The sequence below is a fragment of the Monodon monoceros genome, unplaced genomic scaffold, assembly GCF_005190385.1.
Source record: "Monodon monoceros isolate NGI ecotype Baffin Bay Population unplaced genomic scaffold, NGI_Narwhal_1 Super_Scaffold_12, whole genome shotgun sequence".
NCBI lineage: Eukaryota > Metazoa > Chordata > Mammalia > Artiodactyla > Monodontidae > Monodon > Monodon monoceros.
The window spans coordinates 103,341,512-103,365,968 of record NW_021703768.1 but is presented as its reverse complement, the minus strand read 5'-3'; the positions used below and the strand labels follow the sequence as shown (position 1 = coordinate 103,365,968).

Genomic DNA, 24,457 nt, shown 5'->3' with positions numbered 1-24,457 from the left:
CCGTTTGGATAAGAAACACATGGTCTGCCTGGTTTTTCTTTCAAAGAAAATGAGAAAGCCTTTGGACCACTAATTCTGCAACCCCTTTCCAGTGCTACATTCCTCAAAGGAAACCTGAGTGGAATTTTGTACCCTCACCCTGAGGCCATCCAGTTTGTTGCTAGCTGCTCACAAATCTAACTTCCCGTTTCAGCTGAAAAAGGTCTTTAGTTATTTTAAGCAAAGGACATCAGAAGGAAATAATATGTTTCTACCTCATTTCTCCATCAAGCGTTTTCCTGCCCTGGGTACTAATCCACACAGTTACTTGTCGTGAAAAAAAATACTTAATGTTCCATATGCCAACTGCCGAGTGGTAGCATTGTCCCACCAAACATTCTGTGTTTGTGTTGGTATTAGAATTAGCGATTTCAGGGACTGTGGTGGGTACAGATCAGATTTTGGTCGTGTGCGTGTATGTTTTCACTCTTGGGAGAATTACAAGGCAAGCTGGAAGGATGCTGAAATGTTGAGTCAGGTCTTCTTTCCCTGGAAAGAGGTGTATAAAACACACCCTGATGATGAGCAGCAATTAACAGTGCATTACTTTCTGGAAAAGACTTCAAGCTGGCTGCCCTGCAGGTCAGAGTCGATAAAGACTGAGTTACTAACAATAGCCTTTCTCTCCTGCTGAAGCCTTGGACTTAACCCTAACTTCATCAGACCTGAGAAGAAGAGAATCATGTGAACAATGGGAGTCTTGGAGGTTGACTTGGGCCTAATGCTCAGAGGCTGTAAAAGCTGTCACAGCATTTGATGGATTGGCTCTCACGCCTTAGTCCCCAGTGCAAAGCTCCAGCGGTCCAGCCTCTTCTCAGAGGCTTGATGTGCCACCTGGGGTCAGAACTTATCAGCCTGCGGGGCTAATGTTTCAGATGAGGCCAAAGTGCAGTCAATAATTTATACGGAAATTTGTGCTCAGAGTTGTAAGGAAAGCAAGTTTTGACTCGAATTCTTGTTGGTCCAAAAAAGAAGTCCAGGTCAACTTAAAATATTCCTGCTAACATCATTGTTGCGTGTATTAATACCATTTAAGGCAAACTTTAATTGAAGAAGAGAATTCGAGTCGTCATGGGATATATCTATTTAGCATTTATCATGTGGAGCTAAATTTCAGAATCAGTAGGTGAATTGGGGAAGGTAACACTGGCAGTTTGGAATTTATTAAAAAGCAAAAGCCAGTCACCCCTAGGATGTAATCATATGACTTTGGAAACTCATGAAGTGTCCTTGGGGAGTGTCGGTTTACAGGCTCTAGAATTGAGGTCGGTGGTACTGACAGCCTGGAGAGAAACGTTAGGTAATATCAAGGGCTAGAAGAGATACAGGTATCAGAGAGGAATTAGGTTTCAGTTAGATGCCTTGAATCCTTCATCTGGTTTGCAGAGCAATGTCACCCAAAGTTAGCCGAGATGGCTGCGCGTGACTGCGTATGCGGGAGTGTGTCTAGAGCACCTCTGTGTCCACGTAAACACATGCATTTATACACACGGTATATAGAAGCAGACAGCCAAGCAGTGACACCGAGCGAGCATGGTCAATCAATAACCAGCTAAGTTTTGTTCTGCTCCAGCAAAATGATGACTTGCTCCAGTAAGTGCTAACAAAGGCCCTTTTCCCTGTGCTCTGCTCTGGGAGAGAGCACTGTTAGTCACGCTTCATTAGGCTTGTTTACAGAAAAGAGCTGGTCTCTAAGCACGTTATTGAAATACTTGTAACTCTGTGGGGCTGTTTTCTTCCCTGAAAGATAAGAACTTTGGAATGTGGGATGGGGGAGGGTGGGAAGGCAGCCTCTGACCATTGTCATGAAAACTGGTCTGCTAGGCTGGGGCCGGAAAGATGAGTTTGCATTTAAGCTCTATCTGCGTCCCCCGTCTGGTTTCTGTTGTCGAGGTACTGGGGACCTTGAAATTTGCTTTTTGGTAATTTAGACAGACGTGGGGTGTTCAGTTCGCTGTTCCTGAAATCTTGATGTGAGGTTTCCCTACCCCAATTCAGAAAGGAGGCTTCAGGGATTTAGAACTGCATTTCTCAGTGGCTTTACTATTGAGCACTGAAACGAGGAAACGTTTGCTTTAAACAGTGGATGTGGTAGGAAGGATGACTTTTTATTGGTTGAAACTGGTGGTAGGTATAGAAGTAATAAAAGTTCTTTCTTAAAACCTTGAAGTATAGTTGATTTACAATGTTGTGTTAATTTCTGTATACAGCAAAGTGATTTGGTTTACATCTATATATACATTGTTTTTTTAAATATTCTTTTCCATTGTGATTTATCATAGGATATTGAATATAGTTCTCTGTGCTATACAGTAGGACCTTGTTGTTTATCAAGTAATAAAAGTCCTTAGTATTGGAATTTGCAGCCCCTAAGATTCTCAGAGATAGATAGATTCACCACATGTTCAATAAGCGGGGTCACCAGGAATACAGGATAATTAGTACAGTTGCCCATGTCTGAGGTTGCTTCCCCTGGAAGCAACACAGGAGGCCCTGCTTGCTGCTGGCTGTATTTCCCAGTGGGTGATCCTTAGTACGTTGGCATCTCCCTCCATTCTTCAGTGGGTGGACCTCAGTTACAGGAAGAGTCCAGAGGTGAGAAAGCCAGAGTTCATTTGCTGAGTGACTATTTTGTGTCCGTATCGCGTTAATTGCTTTCCACACATTACACCTTCTTTGATATTCATATTATTCCTACTCTGTAGATGGGGAAACTGAGGCTCTGAGAGGTGTAGTTCAGGACGAAGCAGCAACGAAGTGGGCTTTGAGCCTGGTGGGTCTGTCTCCGGAGCCATCTCTCTAGGCGTTTAGGCTGTTCCGTTCCATCCCCGGTCACTCTGAGTCCTTCTTCTTCCCTTGTCCAGTCCTTGAAGTAAAATAGACTGCAGACTGAGCTTGATTAGACTTAAGCCTTCAGTTTATTTATTTTTTTTCAATTACATTCTGAACCTGAGCCATAATTATGTGGCTTCACTTACCAGAGGGTGTGAATTACCTCCCGTGCTGCCTGCTGGCCATGGCCACCTCCAGGTGAGAGCAGGGAGGGTCCCCAGTGACAGAAACCTCACTTATCCCATTGCCTTAGGTTGCGAGGCTGGCTCTGGCTTCTCTGACGTCCGCGTTCCTCATTTCCTTTTTAGATGTGCAAAGACGGTGAGTCTTAGGGGACACACAAAATGACACCCCTTTGTGTGCCGGATACATCAGAGCCTTGCCGTTGACGTACACACACACACACACACACACACACACACACACACACACACACACGATTGAGAGAGGCAGTTCCTTGTTTTTCAGCTGCTGTTGTAAATTGCTATTTTAAATTTCAGCAAGTGGAATAATAGCAGAGTGATCATTTCCAGTAAATGCTGTTGGCCTTTGTAAAGAATGGCTTGTTCAGAGGTTTTATGATTTACGGGGACACAGCTGGTGGCCAGCAGAGCTGTAGGAATGTGTGCTCTCCTGGGCCCAGTAGAGCTGCAGATGAAAAGGGCCCAGAGCTGGCACAAAAGCAAATAAGCGCTCTGGCTTTAAATAAAGCATCATAATTTATATGAAGCCTGGCTCTTCAGTCCCAGGGAGATACATGCATCAGTAGCAGCTTTTTGATATGAGCATAATTGTCAGTTGGTTCCCACTGTCTCCTTGTATCTCAAGGACTGGGGATGGTAAGAAATTACTTTAAAAATGCAGTCCTAAAATCTCTAGTTGTGTTAACGCAGATTCTGACAAGCAATTTACTAGCATTTAAATCTGAAACTGCTAATCACCCACCGAGATTGATCTACAAGAGGTCTGTGAGGAAGACAGGTGATGAGAGGTATTGGGAGAACTGATGCCTTCGTAACCCTTTTCCGAGCCTACCCCCTTCCCCAAGTGTGTGAGGGTTTTCAGTCTTAGATTTTATTTCCTTTGCATCTTTCAGTTTCGTTCATCCCAGTGATTACTTTGCGTCCCCTCTTGCCCCGTCCTCTGCTGCTCCTGCCACGGGGGAGCATTGGGCATGAAACAGACTGCGGCCTGCAGCAGGCAACAGGGACAGGGCAGGTATCTGTTAATTGACCTTTCAAATTCATGGCTTCCTGCGCCTTCTTTCCTCCTTTTAGCCCTAAGAACACTCTCTTTTAGGGGCAGTGGTGTAGAGGGGAAGGTTCTGCCTTCAGTATAGTTTATTTGTGGCCTGGTTTTGCTGTTCTATTTACCTGTTTTTCAAGTTGCAGAAACAGCATTGTGGAGATCCTGGATGCAGACGTTGTTAGCTGAAAAGATCCTGTAATTAATATTAAGTGCAGGAAACGACTGGGCCTGATGATTTGAAAGGCCTGCATTCTTCCAGTTGCTTATCTTCAGTGGCCTGCGAAGCTGCAAGTGGGAGCGTAGAGAGGCTGTTTCCCTCTCCTCCTGGGGCATGCTGGCTGTGTGCTGTCTGCCCAGGGCCCCTAGCTGTCTCCTAAAATAACCCTGTTAAAGGAACGATGTGTTAGGAGGTAATAAAATAACAACCATATCGTTGTCATGGCTCATTGCAGGCCTACTTCAATAAATACTTATCAGAGACCTTTCCCAAACTTCGGAGTGCTTTTATTTAAAGGAAGAAAAAATGATCTCCCAACAAGCTAATAACTGAAGCTTGTGAGACTGGATTGGGACAGGGGAGTCCATTCTGTTACTGTTGGCATTGAACCCTCGTCTTCCCAGGGAGAAAGAGAAGGGGGCGGGGGGATGAGAAATCATTCTCCCACTCTAACGAGGAAGTTGTGCCTCCAAAAAGGAGAGGGCCCGAGAAAACTGCCAGCACTAGAAATCATTCATCTAAGTGCATCTGATTTCACATAAACTAATGCCTGCCTGCAAAGGAGGAGGAGAAAATTCAGGTTTAGAACTTTGCCCCGGAAACCAGAGTGGTGCTGTCGCTTATCAAGCCTCAAGGATACCTTACTGAGACTTTCAAAGACAAGAAATGAAACCTCTTTGTACAAATGTTTACGTGTGTACATATACTCTGCACAGGTACCTGTTCAGTTAATGCATTTAAATTGCTCCAAATGTCTGTCTCAGAGACTGTGTGTTTTCTGTTCTGTCTCTTCTCTCTCTCTCCCTCCTTCATCTTTTATCTTTTACCTGTTGTGTTCTGTCTGGGCCCTGATGGATCGCAATCTGAAAAGCATCTTCTTGGGAGCACAGGGGTGGGGGGGGGAGTGAGGGGGCTTTGGACGCAGCCTGGCTATACCCCGAAAGTCTATAATGACACCTGTGAACTATGAAACTTGCTAAAACATAAGTACTGATTATTTAAAAGAAGTAAAGCATCTCTTAGTAAATATTATTTGAGCTCTAGTGATCGGTTTTGATTTTTTAAAAATTATATCTTGGGCTATCAAAGTTTTCACGAAGGCTGAAACTTGTGTAATTCTTGGTCAGTGAAAATACTGTCACCATCCACATATATGGTGCAGGCTCCCATGCAAATGTGTGGGACAGCATTTCTGTGTTCCCGGTGGTGCCTTACAGAAAGAGCCTTATTCCTGCTCCCCCTTTTTACCCACAAGACTTCTTCACAGGCCATTGTATTTTCTAGAAGAGGGGAAAGATAACGTTTCTAGGGAAGTGAGAAAAGAAAAGCAGCGAGAGCTTCTTTGCACTGACCAGTCAACTGGGTATCGACCACCTGTCTTCACGGGAAAGAAATAGATGGCAGTGAATAAGAGAGAGTCTAGTTTTCCAAGAAGCTCAATGATTTTCCCAAATCAATACAGCTCATCAGGCCTCAGAACAAAGGCTGCGGGGGAGGTGACAGTGATGGAAGTGGCTTTCTGTTCTTTTGTGTATTAAACCATAAGACCCATGGGGAAACAAGGTTTCTTTAGCCAAGTTTCCCCACCCCCTCTTCTAGGGCTTATTCGATGTATTTGTTGTCGGGGCGGGGAATCCTTTCAGGTTTTTTGTTTTGTTTTAAGATTTCCATAGATTCTATCCCGGTGATCAAATGTACTTTTGAAAGAGATAAGCACAGTCAAGTAAGAAAGAACATCATCTTTTAAAATGTAGATTACAACAGCCTTTTGCCATTGCTTTTTGGTATTGGTTTAACACATTTATTTGAATTAAGGTCTTACATTTTTTCTTGTTATTTATGGAAAGGCTTTAGACGAACCAGAAAGAAATGTCTCAGTGTTCAGATTAACCTCTGGCAAATAAAGAATCATAACTGTCCTCCCATAAACGGACCTTGTTCCTAATGTCCTGAAAATAACACCGAACCCTACTAGGAATGCTGAACTGTCATTGGAGAGGTTATAATTAACGTAGACAGCGTGGTGCCAGCATTTTCCAGCCGCCGACAGAGAACATCTATCTGAACCAGCAATTTTTAGCCCTTCATTCCTTTAATCTTTAAGCTCACTGTGCTTTCATAAAGCAGGACATTAACACCAGAGCAGTGCGTCTCTGGGGTTTATGACTGGGGTGGCGGCACACTAGGGCATAAAGTGTTCATTACACTTCCCCTTGTTAATACTGCCCTATCTCCCAACCCCATTGCCTACACTATTTGTTCAGATAAAGCCCACTGTTCAGGGTGACTAATCGCAGCACTGTGTTCCAGATGGTTTGATTACAGGATGTGGTTAAAGTGACTCTTCAAACATTCAGCCCAGCAGTAGAGCTCTTTTTTTTTAAAAAAATACCGCATTTTCTGGTCATGTCACAACACTTATTTTCCTGGTCCTCGTGCTCCATACGTCCTTGGCAGAGGTAATAGGAAGGTCCCTCTGTTCTTTGGCTGTCAGGTACTTCATTGGCAACCCAGTTGTGAATTTAAAATTCCCCCCAATGATTATAAACTCAACTTTGTCCTTTGAAGAAAGACCTATCTGAAGGTTTGAAGCTATGAAGCCAGAAACATGAACAAGGGTACTAGACAAGACTCAGCTTTTTAAAAAGTACCAGTGTTGGGCACAACAGAATTTTAGAAGGAGGGAGTTCAGTACAGAGAAGTGGTGATAAATCCTACCTTGTACAATAGTCATATTGTATAAAAATAGACAGTAATGTGATATCCTAAATACATGAACTTTATCCTGTACTCAGGAAATAGCATATTGTGACATTCCTATTGTCACTAATGTTTCTACTAGAAAAAAAAATGGAAAGGAGGAAAGAAATGTGTACACTTAAAAAAAAAAAAGGATCGTGGCATAAATGGGTTCCATTTCGGTGTTACCGGAGTGAGGTTTCTGTTTACTGCACAAGTGCACACCCAGGCCATCCAGATGTGGCAGTGTGAATAAGAGGGTCAAAAAACGATGTCGGATTCCAAATTCGGCATTTGCAGTGCTTGGCGAAATACTTCTGTCCCAGGGGTGAGGCACTTTAAAAACTCTGAAAGAGTCTGTAAACTCTACTATAAACAGAGTTAGGCTGATCCGCTGGGAAATCAGGCATTTGCCCAGTTCTTGAGGAAACATCTTCACAAATCCCAGAAACAGTAATTCATAAACCATATTTATAACATCTTCAAAGCGAAATCTCTCCATGGAGAATTCCTATCATCTTGAAGCTAGTGGGAGACGATGCTTATTGGAAAAGTATGGTAATCGTGAAAAGAAGACACTGGGTAGCATTCCCATCTCGATTTTCTTCAGTCATCATCTAGTAGCCCCTGGGAGTCGAATGAACTCCCTCCATGTGCTGGGCACTGTGCCGACAGGTACGGTAGGTGCAGACAGTGCTCATGTTTTCAAGGAGTGGAGTCAGGTTGGAAGAGACAGGCCTCTTGTGTATACGAGTGGAGTAAGGTTTTAAAGGGACCGTGTAGTTTAAGACAGTCTCCGCAGTGTTCAAACAGTAAGTTTATTTGCTGCTCACCTAATGGAGTGAATTCGGTCTTCCTGTTGGATGCGGGTTCTCCTTGTCATAGGGTCCCAGCTGAAGGAGGCTCTGCCATCTTCTGTGGCCTTCCGGGTTACTCTGGTCTCCATGCCAGCGAGCCAGGAAGGTGAAGAGGTCTGAGGCACATGCACAGGAGATTCTTCTGGGTCAGGCCTGGCAGTGGCACTTATCGGTTCACTTGCCTTTCATAGAACTGAGGGACAGGAGCACGTCTAACCGGTAGGGAGGAGGCTGAGAAAGTGTCAAGCTGTGGACTCAGAGGGAAACCATGGATTCTGCGGAGCATCCACTGGGGAGAGGACTTGGATGGAGCATAGTGGGGACTCAGGAGGGAGTGGCCGTTTTCTGGCGGTATGCATGGTCTGTGTGTCTGGAGAGGATTCATAGAAGAGAGAACGTTAGACTTGGTCTCTGCTTGGTCCTAATTCATTAGAAACCTGAACTTTCCTTGGGGATTTGGTCAAGTCCATCTTTAAAGGTTTTTTTTTCCCAGGGCAATTAAAAGTGTGATATCAAGAATGGTTGAAGAAAGTTGTTTATGCTGGAAGGGAAAAAAGAGGGCAGCTGGAGGCAAAGGGAATATCGACATGGTCATTGTCCTTGTGTGGGTGAAAGGCTGTCAAGTGGACTGTCTGTAGGGTATCAGAAGGCACAGCCAGGACCTAGGTGTTCAAAGACAGATTGTAGTTCAGAACCAGGGACTTTTTTTTTTTTTTTTTTGCGGTACGTGGGCCTCTCACTGTTGTGTGGCCTCTCCCGTTGCGGAGCACAGGCTCCGGACGCGCAGGCTCAGCGGCCATGGCTCACGGGCCCAGCCGCTCCGCGGCATGTGGGATCTTTCCGGACCAGGGCACGAACCCGTGTCCCCTGCATCGGCAGGCGGACTCTCAACCACTGCGCCACCAGGGAAGCCCAGGGACAACTTTTTAACAAGATGACTGGAAAATATCAGGACAGTCCTGGGTCCTGGTGAGACACTGCCCTTCCCCCCCCCATCTCCACCCCATCAGTGATGAAGTAGGCGGGAAAAGGGACACACAAATATGAGGGCCTTGCACTACCCATTGGCCTCTGTCTCATAGCTATTATATCCTTGTCTCCATCATGGTCCTCTCTCCCTTCAGTAGCTTGTGACCTACAGGTTTCTACTCTTATTATCAACTTTCCCTTCTATACCACTAGCTCAGATTCCCAAAGCACATCCTTGTTTAGTTACCTCTGCTTCAGTTGCCCATCACTGGAACAGTCAGAGGAGGCCAGGGTTAGGATAAGTGGTGTAGGAGCCTAGTCACCTGAGACTACCCTCTGAGCAGGGACTGTGGGCAGGGCGGTTACTATGAAAGTCACATCCTGGGTCTAGTTTAATGAGATGGATTAAGGGGCCTACTCTCTCGTATGGGTAATATGCAAACCGTACTTCCACTTCTGGAATACGGGGTATCCCTATGTTCAGCTACAAATTTGCAGACCGTTAAAAGTATAGAGTTTGTATGGAGTTACAGGCAAAAAACATGGTTGATTCTGTAGCACCAGATAGGTTCCTAGTGTTGTATACCCTGTAGATGCACAATAAATGCTTAATGGGCTTGACCATCTCTCTGGGAACACTTAACTGCGAAGTATTGACAAGAGGAGATAAGAGAACACCGTGAATGTGGAATCCTTATGGGATCTCAGGACTCTTTTGGCTTTTATAGAGGTAAGGAAAGGGCTCAGGTTATAGAACACAGACCACCTTCTTACTAAGTGTCCAGTAGGTAATATGCTTTGTGGCGGCAGCAGCTTAGATTGTGTACCAGTATCTAAGACATACCCTTAATACAAAGAAGAAAACCCTGTGTGGGAAGCACACGCAAACCATCTGTTACTCTCTTCAGCTTTAGTTTTACTTTATTGGTAATAATCTGAAGATATTTTTCAAATTTCAAGTGTTACAGGGCAGGCATTATTAGCATTTTGAGAAAGATGATGCCCAGTCTGTGGGTGGGAAGGGAAGATAATAAATCTGGTGGGATACCTGAGAAGATAAAGATGAAAAGGACTTGTACAGAGTGTCCCCAGCACCTTGCAAATTGCCCAGATGTTTGAAGGAATAAGTGTGTAGTTAGAGAAATATTAACTCTTTTTGGAATGAATGTACATTTGTTTTTAGTTTATATACGATAAGTGAGAAAAGTAACCATGCCCAGGTTTATAAAATTCAAATTTGGGCTTCTGAAGGACTCATGTTCATGTTGGGCATTTATGCCTTTAAAAAAGTATAGTCTGCTTTATATGGCCATGGGTTACAAAGTGTTCAAGATGCTGTGACTCCAAAATGATAAGCCGTTTGTATCTTTTAGAACTAAACATTACCTTTGTACTTGGCCCCTCACAATAGGATGTTGTCTAAACATAGACTTCCTGACAAAGAAACAGTACACTTTGTAGTTTATATGAGAAGCATTCCTTAAGCCTTCATTCCAATACAGAGCAGATTTGGCTGCGTAAACATGTGCGTGCGTGTATTCGCACGTGAATTCTAGGCAGACATAAATGTTACGTGACATTGTGGACTGTGCATATAAAGAAAAATAGACCAAGCACACGTATTTAATTAAGAAACTGTTCAAAATCTTCCAGGGAGTAGAGCATTTATTTTGAACATTTTTTAAAATATAGAGGGATTTTAGGAAAATTAGGCTGACTTATTGAGGCCCTTTGAAGTTGAAAATAGACTTTTTTTTTTTTTTAAGAATGATAATGATTATAATACTGTCACTTGTACTTAGATAGATAGGAGTGTGGCTTCAAGAAATAGTGTCAGGCGATGGGAATAGTTTGGCAGTGTGGGAAGTTTCAACTTGTGTTTCTCCCATGTGACAGCTTCACCCGATAACCCCACCTAACCAACGATTAACTTTGTGTTGGGGTCCCGTCCTTCTCTCCGACCCCCACGTTTCCCTTTGTCCTGTTCCGAGACCAGGAATTTGATGCTGACGGTTGTGAGCCGGCTGGCGTGATGTGTGTGCGTGGAGCTGCGCAGTGTGGGTCGTGCTGGGAAAGCCAGCACGGTCACGCGGACAGTAGCCTTTCAACACACGGATCAGCCCGCGTTGATTTACGGAGCTGGGCAGCCCTCTGTCCCCAAGAGAGCCCCGGCTCAGGGAGCGCGCCCTCGCCTCGTGGCGAGCCCGCCACCGCGGCCGCCTCTTCCCCTGGCGATGCTCCTTTATCCCGGGCTGCTGCCTCGCTGGTCCGGGCGGCCGCCCTCGGCTCAGCCAATCAGACGCCGGCGTTCCCAGCAGGCGTCGGCCAATCCGCGGCCATCATTTGCTGGAAACGCGAAACCCTTTGGGGAAAAGCAATAACAAAAGCCTTTCACTGCAGACAAATGTTAAGTGTCTGTGCAGACTTTTCCTGTTTTTAATTTTATTACTGTAAGAATGGAGGGTTTGTTGTTTCTTTCATGTTTCCTTTCAAGCAGTTTTAATTATACATTTGTGCTACATCAGGGGACTCTGGAACGCGGTGTTTCAGCCCATTGCGTCTAAAGCTAAAATGCAGTACCCTTCTGGCACTACAGATAGATTCCTGCACTGTAAATATAGCTGACATGCTAAAGAATTTTAAGCAGCTGCAAAGGTCTTTGACACCACACACAGTGCCCCGGAGAGCAGGTGATGAGAAAACCAGCTCGTCTTCCCCTTCGCCTTGTCTCCCACCCCCTCCCTTTTCCTGAAGGGATGTGCTCATAAAGAATCCTTTCCTCCAATTGTTCCGTCTTGTGCACATTTTGACCAAATGCCTAATTACCATCGATTCTCATCTCAATAGGAATTTTTATACTCAATGGCTTTAATTTTTTTTTTTCCCTGAAGGAATTACAATGGAGTCAACTATGATTTGAGGAAATGCTTGCTTTGCTTCGTGCTAACTCCCCCTCCCCCCCCCCCCCGCCCCCCACTGATATAGTGAGTTAAGTTCAGCTGTCACCTAAGTAATAGTAACACAGACCATATGGGAAACAATTTTTAAATCTCTTTTTGGGCCTTTTGAAAGAAATCCTTTCTTCCCCACTATTTGAGTCCCAACGATGCAAATATTTTACCTGCTGTTAAAGACATTCCCAAGGAAATGAATCTTACCTTGTGAGGTGTCCCTTGCCACAAAGGAGTTCAGTACAGATTTTCTGCAGAATTCAAAACGACAGTGAGCAAGCGAGTAAACCAGCTAGAAATAGACTTTGAGTATTGCCCCTTGGTGTTTCCAAGAAAGAAGGGGGAGTGGTGCTTTATAGAAACTAAGACACACTTAAATACTTTATTTCTTTACCCTAATATTTTATGTATGTCTCAAAATCTAGGTCCTTTTACTGTATGCTTTAAAGGAGTGAGTTTAAAAAAATATGGCCCTTGTCCTCTAGAGAAATAAAGAGGATGTTATATTTTGTTTCCCTGTGACATTTGGTATAACTAAGTGCACTTAAGTTTAGTAATTCACAGATGCAGTGCTGAATTAAATTGTCTGTCTGCAAAGCAGTTGGGAAAAGCAGAATGGCTTGCAGGAAACAAGCCTGTTGGTTTTGAGGTTGTGTTTTGTTTTTTTTTTTTTCCTAATCCTCTGTGGCAAATGCTTACTAAAGTTGATTCTAAAGATAACCCCAAGAGCAAACCTATTGTGCACATTTATTTTCTTAAGAGGGCTATTTTAGGAGTCCTTAATATGAAACAATACCAAACAGTGAAACAGATACCATACCAAGGCTGATTCTTGTCTCACAAAGCCAGAGAGGGGAGGATTAGGAAAGAGAAATCATAGCTGATTGTCTGCTATCTGAACTCCAAGCTCCGGCTTTCCCCCCTTCTAGACCTATTTTTGTGCACGCGCATCATTTTTTTCCTAAATAAAAATCACCGTTATTTTATATTGCTGAATTGGAAGCAAAACCGATCCCTTTCAGTCACCTTCTGGTTTAAGCACTGGTAACTGGGGCTTAGTTTTTGTTGGCTGCTTGCCAAACGAAAGCAATTATGTGTAATAATAGAAAAATTAAGAGGTGAGTGTTGCTGTTTTACAGCAGGACATGGCAAAAACCATTTCCTTCTGTCAGCAGTATCTTGATTACACTCTCACACGCAGCCCTTACCCTTTTGTACCACGCGCGTATGCTCGTGAACACACACACATGATTTCCTGTGGGTTTTTGCTTGAGGTCACTGAAACCAGAAAGAGGAAGAATGCAAACCACAGCTTTTGAAAGCAAATGAGAATGGAGCTTTGCTGGTAAAAAGAACAGTAATAATAAATGAACTGGAAATAGGGTAATTTGTGCTAACCTTGGTCCATCTTCATTCCCCACTCCTGCAGGTGTCCTAGTGGTCAATGTCACGTGGAGGAACAAAACTTATGTAGGGACCTTATTGGACTGCACCAAGCACGACTGGGCCCCTCCCAGGTAGGCATGGAGCCTTTGATTTCAGGCTCTGTTTTCCTCTCCTCCTTCCTCTTCTTCCCCTCTCCTTCCCCCATCCTCTCTTTGCAAGGAGACTACAGAGAGAGATTAATAATACATAAAAGTCAGTTTGTAATTGAAACCAGGCAAAAGAGCAATGAGCAATTCAGGGTTGAATACAGTAAAATGCAGATGCTGGGTTGCTTTTTTGTAGGGAGATCACTACTTCCTGCCCCTTCTCTTTCTCCTTTGTTTTCTTTTTCTCAATATGGGAATTTGAACTGGATTGGAAACTTAGCTACCCGAGCTGGTTTTCTGAGGAAGAACATAGGCCATTAGGTAGCCTGTTCTTTCGCAGGTGTTGAAATTGTCAGTGGAAGAATTGGGTGACTTTTCTTTATCTGGACCCAGCCCTCAAGCTGCTGGGGTGTTGCCTGCTCTTTGCTGCATTGCGTGCCTTGTGATTTCACTTGGCTCCTTTGGGGATGCTCGTTTTGACATCTGTTACTTGCTTCCCTAGGTTCTGCGAGTCACCGACCAGCGACCTGGAGATGAGAGGGGGCCGGGGCCGAGGGAAAAGAGCGAGGTCTACCGCAGCTGCCCCGGGCTCGGAGGCCAGCTTCACAGAGTCCAGAGGGCTGCAGAACAAGAACAGAGGGGGGGCCAATGGGAAAGGGAGGCGGGGCAGCCTCAATGCCAGCGGGCGAAGGACACCCCCGAATTGTGCTGCCGAGGACATCAAAGCTAGCCCCTCCTCCACCAACAAAAGGAAAAACAAGCCTCCGATGGAGCTAGACCTGAACTCCAGCTCCGAGGACAGTAAGCCCGGGAAGCGTGTCCGCACAAATTCGAGAAGCACTCCCACCACCCCTCAAGGGAAACCAGAGACGACTTTTTTGGACCAGGGCTGCTCTTCTCCGGTGTTGATTGATTGTCCGCACCCAAACTGCAACAAAAAGTACAAGCACATCAACGGCCTCAGGTACCACCAGGCTCATGCCCACTTAGACCCAGAGAACAAGCTGGAGTTCGAACCGGACAGCGAGGGCAAGATCTCGGACTGTGAGGAGGCCTTGAGCAACGTGGCGCTGGAATGCAGCGAGCCAAGCACAAGTGTATCGACTTACGAGCAGGTGAAGGCGCCGGTGTCCCCTGGCTCGGGGAACGCCCCCGGAACCCCCAAGGGGAAGAGAGAGCTGATGAGCAATGGCCCGGGCTCTGTTATCGGATCGAAGCCTGGGAAGAATTCCGGCAAAAAGAAGGGCCTCAACAGTGACCTCAACAACCTTCCAGTCATCTCCAACATGACGGCCACCGTAGACAGCTGCTCGGTAGCAGACGGCAGTTTGGCTGCCGAAATGCCCAAACTGGAAGCAGAAGGCTTAATCGACAAGAAAAATTTGGGAGAGAAAGAAAAGGGCAAAAAAGCCAACAGTTGCAAAATGGACAAAAACCTCTCTAAGCTTAAAAGTGCCCGGCCCATTGCCCCCGCTCCGGCCCCAACGCCGCCACAGCTAATCGCTATTCCCACAGCAGCCTTTACGGGCACCACCACGGGGACCATACCCGGACTGCCCTCCCTCACAACCACGGCGGTCCAGGCCACACCAAAGAGTCCTCCGTTAAAGCCCATTCAGCCAAAGCCCACGATTATGGGGGAGCCCGTCACCGTGAACCCAGCTCTCGTGTCGCTCAAAGACAAAAAGAAAAAGGAGAAGCGGAAGCTGAAGGACAAAGAAGGGAAAGAGATGGGGAGCCCGAAAACGGATGCGAAGCTGGGCAAACTAGAGGACGCCAAGGGGGCTGGCAGAGATGTATCCGGGCATTTTTTAAAGGACCACCTCAACAAGAATGAAGGGCTGGCGAACGGACTGTCCGAGTCGCAAGAGAGTCGGATGGCCAGTATCAAAGCCGAGGCTGATAAGGTTTACACTTTCACCGACAACGCTCCCAGCCCTTCCATCGGGAGTGCCTCGAGGATGGAGTGTAGCGCTTTGGTGAATGGGCAGGCGCCCGTGGCCCCGCTGCACGTGCTGACACAGAATGGGGCCGAGAGTTCCGCAGCCAAGACGAGCAGCCCTGCCTACTCGGACATCTCTGATGCTGCCGATGACGGTGGTTCTGACAGCAGGTCGGAGGGCGTGAGGTCAAAGGCCAGTTCCCCGTCAGATATCCTTTCCAGTAAGGACGGTGTTGTAAAAGGGCATTCTTCAACGACAGCACAATCATCTCAGATGAAAGAGTCCCACTCTCCCTATTACCATGGCTACGATCCTTATTATTCTCCGAGTTACATGCACCCTGGGCAGGTCGGTGCCCCTGTAGCTGGGAACGGCGGGAGCGCGCAGGGGATGAAGATCAAGAAGGAGTCTGAGGAAGACGCAGATAAGAAAGACAAGGCAGAGCAGCTCGAGGCCAAGAAAGTGGACCATAATTCTGCATCCTTACAGCCTCAGCACCAATCGGTGATCACGCAGAGACACCCGGCCCTGGCTCAGTCACTGTATTATGGCCAATATGCCTACGGGCTCTATATGGACCAGAAATCTCTGATGGCCACCAGCCCTGCCTATAGACAGCAGTATGAGAAGTACTATGAGGACCAGAGGCTGGCAGAGCAGAAAATGGCCCAAACTGGGAGAGGAGACTGTGAAAGGAAAAATGAGCTCCCCTTGAAAGAGATGGGCAAAGAGGACAGTAAACAGAAAAACATGCCATCGGCCACAATCTCAAAAGCTCCCTCTACTCCGGAGCCTAACAAAAACCATTCTAAACTAGGGCCGTCAGTGCCTAATAAATCTGAGGAGACAGGTAAATCACAGCTTCTCTCCAATCACCAGCAGCAGCTTCAGGCCGACAGCTTCAAAGCTAAGCAGATGGAAAACCACCAGCTTATTAAGGAAGCTGTAGAAATGAAATCTGTCATGGACTCTATGAAGCAGACAGGTGTAGACCCAACCTCGAGATTTAAACAAGTAAGATTGTGGAGTGTGGTCCCCACAGGGAGAGAGCAGTCTGAGACTTGTACGTGGCTGGGCTTGATCTGGTTAAGAGTTCTTCACAGGAAATCCACCCAAGGGCTCCTTAGGCTGGATTCCTCTTCTCCTGAAAAATATTTTAAATGAATTCTCGGGAGTTCTTGTGTACCTCTGAAATGTACATTGCTCACTGTTTCCTTGTCATGTTGTGTAGTGAAAAGAACCTTGGCCATGTGCTTTGCAGACTCATGTTCCCTGCCATTAACTAACTGACTCTGATGAGGTCCCTTAACTTCTTTCTGAGTCCAGAGTGAGGGAATTCTACCCCATAGTGGCTGAGTTCTCGTCTAACTCTGAGATTCTGAGTCTGAGCACTCAAACAATTTGTTCTTTTACATTTTCAAATTCATTTTGGCATCTTCTGGGCATATGAAGATGGGGACCTTAAGTTCACATTTCCCACTCATCTTTTTAATGAAACTCGGGGTGTCTTGAGGTGCCTAGAGTTCCGTTTTACGTTCTACATTAAGGACCCCAGAGCAGAGCTCAGAGCTTCTCGCTTGTGAGGAGAGCGGGGAGTCTGGGCGGATGGGCCTCAGGCAGTCACCCCAGAGCCCCCCTGGTCAGCCAGTCTGAGGTTAAATGTGACAACACCTGAAAATCGGTCACCATGAAACCACACATGTGCCAGCACTTTCTGTCACAATTCAGATGTCCTGACTCAGCTGCAGTCCCACGAGTATGAATTCTGGTATTTCCCAACATCCCAGCCCCCACTGAGAGGGGGGGGGGGCTTAGAGGTCCCTGGTGAATCAGAGCAACAGAATCCTTTCTTCATGCTCATTTCTGTCCCAGAGTTGGGCCTTAACCCCAGATACCCAGTGGGTTTATATCATGAATGGCATGGGCAGGTCACAAAGGCCATTTAAGGACCCTCAGTTTCCCCATTTCCGGAGGCTCGAATCAAGCTGTGACTTCACAGGGCTGCATTAGAACTATACAATTTGGGAGATTTATGGATGCCTTTGTTTCCTGGTAGAAAAGCCATAATGTGTCCTGTTAATTTTTAATTTTGTTTTGATTGAGACGTTAGCACATAATGAGACGTGATGCAGTTATAGTAAGCCTCAGCTGCAGTAGGTGGAGAAAATGTATTAGGAAACCAAGAGTTTTCCCCTCGAAATGATGTAAATTGATATAATAATTACTTAAACTGTAGTAAAACTTACTAAGTAAAACATTGTTATCAGCTTGAGTTTTCTGAATTCTTTTTACCTGTGTGAGATGTTAAAAGGAAAATGAGGTTAGATTAAATATGTCTGAGGATGTTACCTAATGTTAAGAATTGACCTTAACAGCCCAGCTCTGAATTCCAGCGGAGCTAAGTTTTGAAGCTCAGCTCCACGAACTGGGCAGCGGTGTGACCCTGATATTACTTGAGCTTGAAAAACTTAGCTTTTGTCTTCTGTAAAAGGGATTATTCATGATGCCTACCTCAGACATTATTCCTCTGTAAGAGGAGGCGGTAAAGCTCATTGCACAGTGCGAGCATATAAATAAATGTTCACTTAGAAGTAATAGTAATCGTGCTGTCATGGTGATGAATGAATTTTTCTTGAAAATTGAAATTTTGAAACAAGTCTTTTTCTTTTTATCTTCCAAAATCAGGATCCAGATTCAAGGACATGGCATCATTATGTATACCAACCCAAATACCTAGACCCGCAAAAGTCAGAAGAACTCGATAGAGAAAAGAAACTAAAAGAGGATAGTCCCAGGAAAACCCCCAACAAAGAGGGTGGTGTGCCCAGCCTTCCCGTATCGTTAACGAGCATCAAAGAGGAGCCCAAAGAGGCCAAGCGTCCTGATTCTCAATCCTTGGATGAGAGCAAGCTGAAAAACGATGATCGCAAGACTCCCGTGAACTGGAAGGACTCTCGGGGAGCCAGAGTGGCCGTCTCCTCCCCCATGAGTCAGCATCAGTCCTACATACAGTACTTGCATGCTTACCCTTACCCGCAGATGTATGACCCCAGCCACCCTGCATACCGGGCTGTTTCTCCCGTCCTAATGCACAGTTACCCTGGTACGTGTCACGGGTTCTCACTGTATTGGAGGGAAGAGGCTGTGTTCAAATACTAGCTCTTTTAAAACTCAGGATGAATTAGATGCTTCAAGAGTGACCTTTGTTTGGCTTGTATTTAATGCTACTTAAAGAAGTCCCAAAGATGAAATGGATTTCATGGAAGATTTTTCATTTTTTAGACAAAATGTCAAGAGTCCTGAGCTCTAGTTTCCATAGGCTCTGATGGTCTGCTGCAGCCATTAGACTGACAGATACTTTATGGCCTAGGAAAATATTCTGAGCACTTACTGTCATAATCATAACAGTTACTATTCCTTGGAGTTAAACGGACACATAAACATATGAAATGGCTGGAAGCTCATTTCTTTTTAGAAACCTCTGATCATCAGGATGAATTAACTGGGAGAAGAGAATCGGAGAACCTAGATACAGTTTAACGATGACGTAGCCCATTCTTAATGCAATATTCCCTACTTTAAGATCTCCGACTCTTGTCCCAAATTCATGTCATCCAAATGGTTTTTGTTTTTTGTTTTTTTTTTAAGATGTTGTCTGTAACTTGATGTGGCATTTGTTGTGTATCTGCAGGGGCCTATCTCTCGCCAGGATTTCATTACCCTGTTTACGGGAAGATGTCAGGGAGAGAAGAGGCAGAGAAGGTCAATACCAGCCCTAGCATCACCACGAAAACAACCACTGAATCGAAAGCACTGGATTTGCTCCACCAGCACGCCAGCCAGTACCGCAGCAAGTCTCCCGCTGTATGCCTCCTTTTGTCATCACTAACAAGTACTATGTTTCAGGGGGAGAAAAGCAGACAAGCTAGAGAACAGTCTTGAAATATAAATGGTTTTGGAACTCAGCTGTGATTTCAGGGTGCTGTTTTAGCCTAATATGGAAAGAATGGCATGTTCAAAAATAAGATGCTTTCATACATGGGGGAAAAATTGTGAAAGCGTGTAAGGTAGCAGCAGTCTTTTCTGTTGGAAAATCTATACCTTGCTTACCCAGGAGGATGCTTGTTAGCCGGACATTTAAATTCATAGGAACCAACCTTGGGCGCGAAATATTTGTGTTGCACTCGTGTGCCAGAGTGAGTCACTTGGCTAAGGAGTGGTGGCTGTCTCTGTTCTGCTCTGACCTTGACTCCTCCACACATCCCTGTAACTCTGCGGAAGTGATTCAGACGTGTGTCTTTGTGAAAGACGGCTCCACTCCCACGCACCCACCTCCCCCAGAAAAGTGCAATTGCTAGTCCTAGAGGCTGTTGGGAAGAGAGAAAATACAAAGGATGTGGTAGTTCTTGCCTAGAAAAGAGAAGTTCGGAATAAATTAAAATATGGGCATTGTAATGTGTGTCTGAGTGTGCCTACCTGAGACTCTGTAAAGAAACCGGGAAAGATGATTCATGACTCCTTTCCTAAGAGTACTCCTTCTAGTGCGAAGATTGTTTTCAAGTAAGAAAAAGAACTTTAGCGAAAGAGTGGTTAAGTTCTAGTGGGTAAAAATGTCTCGGAAACCCAAGATCCTTAACCAAAGTATGATTTGGGAGAACTGGAGCTTGTCTGAGTGTTCAGAGATTGAGAGATTTTGGAATACTTCTGGAGGCGTAGGGCAATGATTTGCTTTGCTTGATATTAACATATAATATTAGGATGTATGTTCTCAATGGAGGTAAGTATAAAGATAGGCTTAAAATTGTGAGATATATTCCCCTCGCAAATTGTAATTAATATAGAAGAGTAATCAGAAAACTTGACCTTAAAGAAATCTCTACAACTCCTTCTTCTCCTGATCCCCATGTGCAAGTTGTTTCTAGGAAGAAATTGGGTCGATTCTAAACCTGCAATTATGAGTGAGATGAGAGAGGTCCTCTTATTTCAATCATTTGAGGAAAACATTGATGCTGCTTTGGCAGGGAGCAGTACTTTAGTGTTGGCTCAATTCCAGTTGAAACTAGTGCATGTCTTTTGAAATGATCTTCCATTAATAAAGAATTTTAAGTGTCTGTGTATTTACTTTTTAATCATTAGCACCTGTTGCCAAAGGGAGCAAGGTGGTTTCCCACGCTCCTCCGGATTGTTGTTCAGAGGATTAAGGGGGGAATCTCTCTCTTTTCTGTTGCAGCCTGTGGAAAAGGCTTCAGCTGAGCGAGAGCGGGAAGCGGAGAGGGAGAGGGACCGCCACTCCCCCTTCGGCCAGCGGCACCTGCATACACACCACCACACCCATGTGGGCATGGGGTACCCACTCATCCCTGGGCAATACGACCCTTTCCAAGGTCAGCAGCTCTGTCTTACTTGTGCCTCTGTTCATCCTGCTTTGGAAAACCGTTGCCAAAACTGCCTTCCTTGTCTTCAAATGAAAAGGTTGAGCTTTGAGTGAATTAACTCTGGGGAGGGTTTTGAAGACTTCTTTCCTGGTATTTCCTTGGGACACAACTAAGGCTATTCCCACATCTCTGTGTTCTGTTAGGAAGTGAAATGGCTACCACTTAATAATTGTCACTTGTTGACGTTATCGGTGGTGGCCAGTGTCTGGGGCACTGAATATAACAATCAGAAGATCAGATAGCTGCTGCGGGGAAATTGTGGCAGACAGGGAGCGTTGGTGGGAGGCTTTGGTGAAACGACTAGCCCTGATCTCTGCAGGCCTTGAAATTGCTCTTTTTCCCGTGGAAGTAATGGGAGTCATGTAATCAAGCTCAACATTTTTTATAACCTAATCCAGGGACTCTTCCAGCCCTTCGCTCCTGGGACTCTTTCAGTAAAGAGGAGAAACATTTTTAAAGAGTCACAGCAACTGACGTGAGGAACCTTCAGTTTGTGATGTTTTAGTTGAGCATTCGTCCTAGCTCTGTCACCTCATGGCAGGGGCGGGGGAGTGGCACCGTCTTTACCAGCAGATCACTTGCTAGGATCTTGCTGTCTTAGCGTTGGCTGTCATAACAAAATACCACAGTTTTTATGGCTTTAAACAACAGAAATGTATTTCTGTTCATAGTTCTGGAGGCTTATAGTCTGAGATCAGGATGCCAGCATGGTTGGTTTCTGGTGAGAGCTCTCCTCCCAGCTTGTGGACGGATGCCGTCTTGCTGTGTGCTCCTGTGACCTCTTTGTGAATGGGGAGAGCTGGGGGGCCGGGGCGGGGAAGAGAGTTACTCTCTCGTATCTCTTCTTATAGGGACACTAATCCTGTTGGTTCAGGGCCCTACCTATAGGACCTCATTTAACCTTAATTACCTCCTTATAGGTCCTATCTCCAAACACAGTCACATTGGGGGGGGTTAAGGCATCCACACAGGAATTTTGGAAGGACACAATTTGGTCTGCAGTGCTTGCCAAGTTGCCTCTTACTCTGCTGTCTGAAAACAATAATAACAAACAATAATAGGTTTGAAGGTACTTCCAAAAGTAGGAAGCGCTATCCCCACGTGAAGGGGTCATTTTAATTTATTCAGCTCATGTTACTTGGTGTCAAATAGTGGTGTTAAAAGAGACCATAGAGGACATAGAAGGAGAGAGTCATCTTCCCGAAGTTTACATTTGTTTCCTCTATTTTTTTCCGGGATGGTTTTCTAAAGAATTTTCTGTTAGGCAACTTCTTGCCATTTGGAGCTATTACATTCTCTTACTGCTCCCTTTCTCTTGCAGGGTAAAAGTTAAGACTATTTCTAAGTTCAATTCAGTGATTCCATGTACCTTATGGGATACATTGGTGTTCAATCACTGGGGAAAACGTTAAAGTGGTAAAAGTTATTATGAAAGTATTGTATTCTAAGCAAATAGAGTGTCGCTTCTATAATTCACTGTGACTTTTGATTCCTGTTGTTACCTGGTACCTGTCATTCCTCCTGAGCTTCCTATTCAGGAATGCGTGCAAACCATTTAGCACCACGCAGAGCCAGAGAGATGGAATGCTGTATTCACTTTGAATAGCTATTAAGAAAACCGCCGAGTATTCAATGAAGGGGTGGGTACTGGTTAGACCGAGCAGTTTGTAGTCTGTCCTCGATGCATGAAACATTTCATGTGTGTGTGTTGAAAGGACAGATGGCTACTCACGGGGTCTGCAGCCTTTCACCATTGGGCCTGCATCTACTTTTACATTTCTGAAAGTCACAGAAACCCTGCATTTTTTCCCCATTAGGCTTGACCTCTGCTGCCCTCGTTGCCTCTCAGCAGGTGGCTGCCCAGGCATCTGCATCAGGAATGTTTCCTGCACAAAGAAGGTAAAGAGCCTCTATGTTTTGAATCAGTTTTCTAGGTAGAGACATCTTAATGGTGGGAGGAAGCAAGTGTAGTCTTTTTAGACCAAACACTTAGCTCCTAAGGGTTTGATATTGGAGTGAATGTGCGTATTTGACCACTATGCTTCACATGCAACTTCTATTCCATTCTTATAGCTGTAATGTACGTTAGTGATGAACTGACCTGTGTCTTAAACGGTTGAAACTTTCTTAGGTTGTCTTCACTGCTTTGTTAAAATAATTCACCATGACTCCCTTTGTTTTATTATGTTTAAAAATGAAGTTGCAAATGGAGGAATGTATTTCCATAGTGCTAAAGGTAATGTTTGTTCTTTGATATTTTCAATTACCCCTCAAGTTGTGTTAAAAAGGAAAATAATTTATTTTTCACGTTGTCTGTCATTACCCTTGTGTTCATTCACTTTCTATGGAATTGAGTTCCATCGATTGAATAGAATTAAAATGCCTGTTGGTCTTACAGTTTTCATATTTTCAGTGTTAAATGTGGATGGAACCGCTCTGCTAAGGTTTTCTTTTCTCTTGCAGAGAATAACAAGATTGGAAATGTACGTTGTCATGTGACTGGATCACATGGGGAAGCGCTTTATACAGACATCAGTTCCATGGTGTTAATTTGAAATGCCTTAATGGCAGGCAAAAACCAGTCATTTCATTTTTGTAAATTACAGATTTTATCAGAGAGTAACAAATGTTGCTGTAATTAAACTTCTGTTTTATATATATATATATATATACGTATACATATATGTATATACACACACGCACACGCACACACACACACACACACATATATATTCTATACTTTTTGTATCAGTAACCAGGCTCGCACACACAGGGTCTGCTGCCGGGTCGCAAACTGCTCAGTAAAGGAGATAAAAGATGTGCTTGTCAAATTGAGAAGTGTTAGCCACGGAAGGCTGCTTACTTTCTTTTCCTTTTGCTTTTCAATTGTAAATAAATAATGTTATGTATCAGTGTGCCTGAACCTTGCGTATCCTTCATATATTTCCCGTAAGCCCCTCAGAAAGGCTAACTGTGATGACGACACTTGGGTACAATTTAGATGTCTGTTTGGTGGCTCCTGTTAAGATGCATCAGTGTAAAATGTTCCTGTAGTCACTGTTTGTACTTGTGTATTGTGGAAAAAATACTTTTGGAAGGCATGGGGTTGCCAGTACCACAAAAACTGTGTTGTATATAATGTAAAGATTAAAACGGGGAAATAATGAGCATCTGTGAATAATGAGGTGTCATTTTTGATAATCTTGAATGGCAAATAACCCAATAGCCTGCATACCAGAGACATCTGTGATTGTTCTATTACTTGAATAGTCCTGCAGTCCTTTTTTTTTTTTTTTTTTTTTAATGTTTACAATTATCCAGTTTTAGAAGAGAGAGACTTTAACGCCATTGCCTGGTTACTTGTTTTATGCTGTAATCTAGTTTATTTTATGTAAAATGTATATTGAATGCTTTCCTTTTTTATACCTGCCTTAAATAATTTGGCAATCAGAATTAAAAAGGTTTTTTTTTTTTTAATATATATAATGGCTTCTTGTCTGTCTCATGTTATTTCTAGCTGGCTGATAGTATTTCTAATTCCCAAAGAAAGGTTCCTTAATATTATGAATGTCCATTGCATAAGATACAGTACAGAAATACTGACTTTTCTTATATGACACCCAGGTTTAACAACCAAATAAGTGGATTGAATCCAGCGGATATATGTATCTTTATTGGGTATTTACTCAAATACA

The 24,457-nt window shown here is 44.4% G+C and overlaps 1 protein-coding gene across 13 annotated transcripts in view; it reads left to right on the top strand.

Annotated features, from left to right (window-relative positions):
• The window catches only part of ZNF608 (zinc finger protein 608), a 744,094-nt gene extending 719,853 nt beyond the window's left edge, over positions 1-24,241 (top strand). For all 13 annotated transcript variants that reach the window (XM_029216087.1, XM_029216082.1, XM_029216085.1 and 10 more), the window contains 7 exons: positions 13,282-13,369; positions 13,887-16,341; positions 18,013-18,430; positions 19,019-19,191; positions 20,558-20,711; positions 22,580-22,661; positions 23,226-24,241. In XM_029216087.1, coding sequence (XP_029071920.1) covers positions 13,282-13,369; positions 13,887-16,341; positions 18,013-18,430; positions 19,019-19,191; positions 20,558-20,711; positions 22,580-22,661; positions 23,226-23,232 — 3,377 coding nt within the window. In that variant the 3' untranslated portion in view covers positions 23,233-24,241. The remainder of the gene's footprint in view (positions 1-13,281; positions 13,370-13,886; positions 16,342-18,012; positions 18,431-19,018; positions 19,192-20,557; positions 20,712-22,579; positions 22,662-23,225) is intronic.
• The last annotated feature ends 216 nt before the right edge of the window (positions 24,242-24,457 follow it).